Here is an 8095-nt window from a genome sequence, read left to right on the forward strand (position 1 = left end):
TTTTTCTGCCACACTCGGCTGGCAGCGTTAATAGAGGCTGCCCTCCTTCGTCCGGCCGCCGTTTGATGTGGAAATGAAAGCTGGGGGACTCAGTGGGTTAAATTAAAAGCGCTGCTGTTGTTCTGGACGCTGAGCAGGGAGTGTTGGGAGCTGAGTTCTCTTTCTTGTCGCAGCGCAGGAAAAGCGCACCGTGTCTGCTGCTGCTGCTGCTGCTGCTGCTGCTGCTTCTTGTTGTCGTTTTGAAGGAGCAGCTCCTGTCAGATCCGTGAATGAGAGCCTCTATTATGCACTTATGTATTTAAAACACGGCGACAGCTATGATCTGAACCTCTTTTGAAAAACAAAATGTCAGCCTTTCTCAGCCAGAGACATGATACGCAACAAACCGAATTATTTTATTTTATTGATTTTTACATTTTGTGTGTGTGTGTGTGTGTGTGTGTGTGTGTGTGTGTGTGTGTGTGTTTGGTAATTGTTGTTTGAATGCTGGAACTTCGGTTTAGTACTTCGTGTTATATTTTAATTGCACAAAAAATGATCAATATAAAAGCTGATTGAACCAATTTGACATCGTTTTAAAATAAATATGTGGAAGAGACATATAAGACCGCTGTATGTCTGCGACACAGAGGCTACATTCACACACAGTTAAGTGGCACATAAATGAAGAATGGGTATTAACCAGCAGGGATTATCCATAAGGGGATAAGCCTAAAAGAACAATTAAAAAATCATTACTCAAAAAGAATAGACTTTGTTTTTAAAGGTCTATCCTAAAATTAGATCTGTTTTTAATTAATGTTTAACTCAAGCTGAAATAGAATATTTATCAATTTTTTTCTAGAAATTTGTTGATATTTCATTATAAAGAAAACAATGTGTTATTAAGCAAGTTGCTTTCTTTTCTTTCTATACAATAGAATATGGTCACAGTTAAATATGTGACTATAGTTAAATAACTATGCATCTTTGTCCAAACTACATTATGTGGGAAGCTGAAATCAAACTCACAACCTTGCAGCTGCATTAAAAAACAAAATAGCCCCAAAGAAAGAGAAAACAACTACAAAGGGAGCATTTATGCCATCTTAAAAAATAAAAATAGAAAGACAGATAATATACAAAACATATGCAAGAAAGCTCAAATATGGGGGTCTTAAAATGAGTTCAACGATGTAAATTATTCATTTCAGTAATTTCACTGCTTAGGACAGAAAGTTGTGTTTCCATCTGCTGGTTCTGTTTTAGATGTTATGTTAAGTTCAAAACATAAATGTTGAGGGTCTGAGGAGTTTCTGACCTTTTTCAGAGGTCTTTACGCCTGAAACAGAACTGGACAGTTTCAGCAGGAGTCATTTTTGTCTTAGTAGGTAGGGCACAGTTATTTCTAATAATTTAACCTTAATCGTCTTCTAGGGCCAAGCAGTTTCTTACATGAAAAACAATCAATTGAAGCAGAAATATTAACTGCGTTAGCCCTTTTCCCTGAGCAGAAAACTTTATCACAATGTTGATGTTTCTGCTGCTTAAGAGAAAACAATATTTTTTTATTGAAGTTAATCTAATCAAAAGTTATTGATGACAACTTCTGCTTTTAGTTTTTATTTGTGTAAAAGAGTTAGCTTCTTTCTTTGCAAATTTGAAAACCTCCACAGTAAATTATGAAGACACTAACTGTGTGTGTTTTCTTGTAATATTTCATGGAGCCAAACGGAGGTTATTTATTCACTAAATAGGACGGGGTCATGGCTGCTCGTGATTAAATCAGCAGACAGAAGTTTGTGTTTGTGAAGTGGGCTGAGCTCTCTGAAGTTCCATGACGTTTATGAGTGTTCATCCCCCCTCCTCCCCCAGGCCATGGGGGTCTTAACCAACTAGGTGGAATGTTTGTTAATGGCCGCCCGCTTCCGGAAGTTATCCGGCAACGCATCGTAGACATGGCCCACCAGGGGGTCCGACCCTGCGACATCTCCCGCCAGCTCCGGGTCAGCCACGGCTGCGTCAGCAAGATCCTGGGACGGTGAGCACAGCGACGGACCGCATTACTCCACTTCCTTTTTTGCAGTGACCTTTGAGCTGTTTGCTTCTCGGAGACACGTTTGGGGATTTTTTTTATTTTTTATTAACACAGTAACAATCTCTCACAGGTATTATGAAACGGGCAGCATCAAACCGGGGGTAATCGGTGGCTCCAAACCCAAGGTGGCCACACCGAAGGTTGTGGAGAAGATCGCAGAGTACAAGAGGCAGAATCCCACCATGTTTGCCTGGGAAATCAGAGATCGACTGCTGGCGGAAGGGGTGTGTGACAGCGACACGGTGCCCAGTGTGAGCTCCATTAACAGGTGAGAGCTCAGCGACATATCATAACTTAGTTAATACAGTCTTTCAAGCATTTTTAGAGGCTTAATAATAGAGAGGGTCTTCATTTGTTTGTTTGTTTGCAGAATAATTCGAACTAAAGTTCAACAGCCTTTTAATCTCCCACTGGATGGAAAAGGTTTGAGTCCAGGACATACCTTAAGTAAGTCTCCAACATTTATAAAACATTGGGTCATAGGATTAAGTTTATGCAACTGCGCTTCTCTGACTCAAACCTGGGGGTTTTCCTCTCTGTTTCCCAGTTCCCAGCTCAGCCGTCACCCCTCCAGAGTCGCCTCAGTCAGACTCTTTGGGCTCCACTTACTCCATCAACGGCTTGTTAGGAATCCCCCCGCCAAATACAGACGGCAAGAGGAGCCACGATGACAGTAAGGACCGAATCTAATTATAACTATGCTCAGAGTTGCTGGAAAGAAGTGTTTGTGACACCTAAACACAGAGGATGTGAAAAATGAGCCTGTGATGGGTTTTCTTTTTAAGGTTCTGGGGGAAAAAAAGATGGGATTTACCTCCAGATTCTCTAAAATCATGGTCATATATGTCCACTGTTTGTACTTGAACTTCATTCGACATGCCATCATATAGTTTTTACTCTTTAACTTTATATTAAGTATAAAATACTGCTAAAACTAATAATTAATTTATGCTGCCATGTCTTGAACAAATTAGGAGTTTGTAATTTTTGTAAGGAAAGAATGCCCTGGAAATCCATCAAAACAATCTGGAGTCAAGTCCATTGAAAGGTCTACAGACACTTAAAAAGTATTTATCATGTACTTTAATACTACAATTGGATATTAAAATAAAGTTTAAAGAGAAGTGGTTCCAAAATACAGCCCTGAGGGACACCGCAAGTTATGTTAGTTTCTTCTTAGGACCATTTTACCTGTGCTTCTTAATAATAGCGCTTCTGTCAATTAATTACTGGATCAAGTCAAAAACAAGCAAAAATAGAACCCTGTTATTATGTTCGCAAATAATTTTTCAACCTTTTTATGTAGTGAATTCTCATACATAAAAAAAAACAACAAAAAAAACCACAGAGTGTTTGCTACTTTTGAACTCCCTCCTCTCCTTCCTCCTCCTCGCTGTGTTGATCCAGGTGACCAGGAGAGCTGTCGGCACAGCGTGGACTCCCAGGGCAGCGCAGGCGTCCCGAGGAAACAGATGAGAGTCGAACACTTCTCCACAGCCGCACAACATCTGGACTGTGGGTTTGATCGTCACCACTACCCGTCGGACTCCTTCAGCTCCACCTCAAGCAGCAAGGCAGAGCAGGTAGCAGTGAGAAATTAGTCTAAAGTTACATTTTCTTCAGTTTGAAAACGGTACAGAGACATTTCTGTACGCCCTTTCTTATTATTTCAAATGTTATGCTTGTTTATATGTGAAGTGATGGAAATCCTGTCACGGAATTTTGCTTGCGCTCATGTTGAAGCAGAATTTAGGCCGATATCTAATCCCTGTCTTCCATCTTTAGACTTTGTATCCGCTGTCGCTCATCAACGGCAATCTGGATGAGGCCAAGACCAGCCTCTCAACAAGCAGCTCTGTCATTGGACGAAATCTGTCAGCACACCCAAGCTACACTGTAGTAACCGGTAAGATACTTTAGGTAATGTCTCCTGACGCATATCAGAAATGGAAACTGGCATCTTTTAGGCTCATACGTTTCACTCATCCTCACCTTTTCCACATGTCAGCCTACTTCATTTTAACCCCCTGCATTGTGTTTCTTACATGAAGCATGTGTTTCCATTTCTCTCACCCACTCACTGCGCGCCGGCTCTGAAAGAGCCCCTTCAGACTCTGCCGCTCTGTCTGAAGCAGGAAATGTCCCCAGAAGTGACCAGTACGAGCCCCTCACCAAATATGGTGGCATCTACCCTGGCGTACGTGGAGCTGCAGGCACTGCAGAAACCCGTTTCTGTCAGCAGCAGCTGCAACGGCACCAGCAGCAGCTCCAACTCATATCCCAATGCCTTCAACTCATTTTCCCATCATGCACCGATGTACGGGCAGTTCAGCAGTCAGTCTATCATGTCAGGTAATTCACCCATTCATTTCATGTATGTTCACGATCATAATGTAATAAGTATCTGTGTTTCTGACCATTAATGTGGGAGTTTTTTTTGCGGGGGGGTTGGGGGGGGGAACTGCAGCTGAGTCACCCCCATCATGAGCAGCTGAGACCACATGATGTTTTTAAAAACCTTCACAGTCCACTAGCTGAAAAGAAACATCTTAAAACATTTTCCAGTTACAGTAACCTCACATCAGTATAACAATAGCAAACATTCTGAGCAACCAGAGGATGGCTGGAAGTTTCTTCAAATTACCAATGTGTTTAGTATTGTCATGATCACATTTTCATGCTTTTTGGCTCACTCATTAAGGGTATGAACATAATTATTTTTGGAACTTTGTTGGTTTATTTATGCCAATTATTTTCCAGGTAGGAAGGACTAAAAACAAACAAACAAACAAGTTGATCCCACACAGATTTATTCTGTTTTCACTGAAATGATTCAGATCATAAAACAAATTGTAACATAAGGCAAATGATTTGACATGATAATTATGGTTTAATTTATTAAGGGAAAATTATCAATCCAGACCCACATGATCCAACGTAAAAGTTTATATGCGGTGACAACCAGGTACAGCATGTTCTTATTTGCAGTTTTACTGCTGTTACATTTGAGTTTTCTTGGATGAACGACCTGTTTAGGGTCATACCGCTTCATCTAAGTCAACTTTAATTATAACTTTTATTCTGCAACACCAAAATCTTCCTTTTGGATTTGTTTTTCTTTTTTCTGAACCATTCACAGCTGGATTTGTCGATGTACTATGGGTCATTTTTACTGTTGCATAACCCAAGTGAGCTTCAACTTAAGATCATGAACTGACGGCCAGAACAAAAGGAATGATTTCATCAACTCTTCAAGGTCTGGAGGCAGTAAAGCATCTGCAGATCATCACACTACCACCGCAGTGTTTGACTACGGGTTAGATGTTCTTTTCTAAAATGCTACGTTAGTTTTATGCCAGATACATTGGGATGCAAACATTACATAAAGTTCTGCTTTTGTATTATCAGTCCACAAAACATCTTCTTCATAGTTTTAGGAATCATCAAGATGGTTGTTTGAAACAGGTCTCTGTGTTTTTCATAATCAGCAGAGGTTTTGACCTTTAAACTCTCCTATGGAGGCCATTTTTACCCAGTATCTTTCTTCCTGTTGAAGCTTGGATACCGACAATAAGGCGTAGACGGTGATAGATGTTTGTTTGTAACCTTCCCCTTATCAATGTGCTCTTGGAGCAATTTTGGTAGGTTGTTAACCCTAGAAAGATTTACCACTTTTCTATGTTTAGTCCATAAAATGACTTTGAAATGATAACATTGAATTTTTGAATTTCTTAACACCAGGCCATGTTGTTTTACTTTTTAAGATATTTTTATCCTACTTCATGTCATCAGACATATTGTAAATCAAGTCATTTCTTGATTCCACATCTTAATCAGTTATAATGAAATGGGGTGATATCAATTAAAATAAATGACCTCATCATTCGTAATTTTGGATTTACTCAAATTGTATGTGTTGTATTAAAATTGTTTGATGATCAGAAATATGTGTGTGTGACATAAAAGCTAAGACAGAAGAAATACACAGGATGGAAAATATTTTAATTCACTGGTAGTACTGGAACAAATGTGCAAAAAAAAATGTCACTAATATCTGATTAAATATCTTTAGCGAAGTTGCACACAGTTTTGGTAGCCATTAAATGCCTCTTGGCATATTTCCAGAAAATTATGAGTTTATTTTAATTTACTGCTTAGTTTCCTGAAAGTGACTTGGCTTTAAAGCGTAGGTCACAAATGTTCAATAGAGCTGAGGTCAATGGCGTAGGGAGGCAGCTCCAGAAGACTAATATTAGCTTAATTTAATCATGCTAAAATAAATTTTTTTTGTGTGTGTTTTGGGGTCATTTTTCTGCTGGAACATCTAATTTGTTTGAATTTTCATCCTTCAATACTGCAAAACAAACATTTTGTACCACCTTCAAGTTTGAGTTCATGGATCTTGATACGTAGATATTGCATTTACATTTAGGCGCACGCTGATGTTTTGGCTGAACAAATCTTAAGGCTTATGGTTGAAAAGATTTGTATCACTGTTGTCTTTTTTTTAAACCAGAGGGGTCTGGGGTCTTTCTGCAAAGAGTTTGCTTGTTCTTCCTGTACATGTGTAGTTTTGCTGCAGTAAGCTCTTCTTACTGTGCAAAACCATGCATGTTGGGTTAATTATTCTCTCTAAACTGCTCTTGAGAGCGAATTTGTTCATACATTGAAGTTTTGTCTTGTATGTCTCTTTAGGCTGTCGACCTGGAGACGTCAATTTTGCAATCACGTTTATTTTATCGCATAGCACAACAGTGAAATGATGATCTTTTTTTAATCTTTCTTCCAAATCTTTTGCCCTGTTATATAATTTATTTTAAAGAGACGCTTGTGAATTTGGCGGTAGTTTTCATTCTTCATTCCAACACTTTGTGAAATTCACAAGCAGCAAATTATCCAAACAATGTGATGCTCTGTCTTGTCATGTTGTCTAACCTGGTCGTCATTTATCTCACGTTACATTGAACATTTCCCTCGTCTACAGTTAGCAGCTGAAAATTTCAGTCAAGTCTGAAGATGCCGATTTGGATCTTTTTTCTTGATTGGTGTCCTCTATGTTCATGAAACTCATTTCATTGTTCACAGGACCATTCAGATTCCACTTTCCATTCTAAAATAATGTACTAGATCTTGGTCTTAAAAAAGTTAGAATACTCCATTTTATCAAAATAACTTTATATATATATATATATATCTTCAGGTTTTGTCTTGCATTCCACTAAGGGATAAAAAAACATCTCAAAACATCTCAAATAAATGAATAAAATACTAACAATTATTATGACCAACATGTCCAGGTGTTTCCTGGAGACAGTGTGAAATGTTACAGGGCTACAGGAGGTTTGGAACTTGCTCAAGGTTGTTTTTGAAAGCAAATTGAATAAAAGTATTAATTTAGTGAATACAGTGCTAATGTTTTTTGGGTGCTTACTCTCCAGATTGGCCAATTCTCCACAGTAAGACGTAGCCTAATTTTGTTTTATTTTTGTCGTTTCAGGGCGTGACATGGTGAGCTCCACCCTGCCAGGTTACCCGCCCCACATCCCCTCCCCAGCCCAGACAGGATACTCCTCCTCTGCCATCACAGGAATGGTCGCAGGTGAGCTCCACTACCCACGAAGGGGCATTTAAAGTAAAAAGAAGCAAACAAGGAATGAAATGCAGGAAGAGAAGAAAACGTTGGATGGAGGTTTGTAGATTAACGGGGAGAGAGGCTGAGTTAATCAGTAGCCTTTGCCAGGGTGGTGATCTGTGTACATGTGTACGCGGGTGCACACAGGCCCGGGGGGTACAGAGAACAGGCTGGGGGGTTCCGCCCTGCTGCTCACACCCCCCATCCAGACACTTCTGACCACATATCGCCATGGGAACCAGGGGGCCCAGCAGGGAGATGCAAGCAAGGGTGGGCGGGAAGAGATGTGAAGTCTGGATCCAAACCGAAGAGTAGGAGGTCTTTGTTGCGTGTGTGTGTGTGTGTGTGTGTGTGTGTGTGTGTGTGTGTGTGTGTGTGTGTGTGTG

The 8095-nt window shown here is 39.9% G+C and overlaps 1 protein-coding gene across 7 annotated transcripts in view; it reads left to right on the forward strand.

Annotated features, from left to right (window-relative positions):
- Positions 1-8095, forward strand: part of pax8 (paired box 8) — a 15809-nt gene that overhangs the window by 4335 nt on the left and 3379 nt on the right. Inside the window, exons 3-10 of one of the 7 annotated variants that reach the window (XM_017307689.1) lie at positions 1855-2020; positions 2148-2345; positions 2448-2524; positions 2625-2750; positions 3479-3663; positions 3863-3983; positions 4178-4429; positions 7575-7676. In XM_017307689.1, the coding sequence (XP_017163178.1) occupies positions 1855-2020; positions 2148-2345; positions 2448-2524; positions 2625-2750; positions 3479-3663; positions 3863-3983; positions 4178-4429; positions 7575-7676 (1227 nt within the window). The remainder of the gene's footprint in view (positions 1-1854; positions 2021-2147; positions 2346-2447; positions 2525-2624; positions 2751-3478; positions 3664-3862; positions 3984-4177; positions 4430-7574; positions 7677-8095) is intronic. The other 6 variants (XM_017307691.1, XM_017307690.1, XM_008424306.2 and 3 more) reach the window with 6 other exon arrangements.

Source organism: Poecilia reticulata, linkage group LG12 (assembly GCF_000633615.1).
Source record: "Poecilia reticulata strain Guanapo linkage group LG12, Guppy_female_1.0+MT, whole genome shotgun sequence".
NCBI lineage: Eukaryota > Metazoa > Chordata > Actinopteri > Cyprinodontiformes > Poeciliidae > Poecilia > Poecilia reticulata.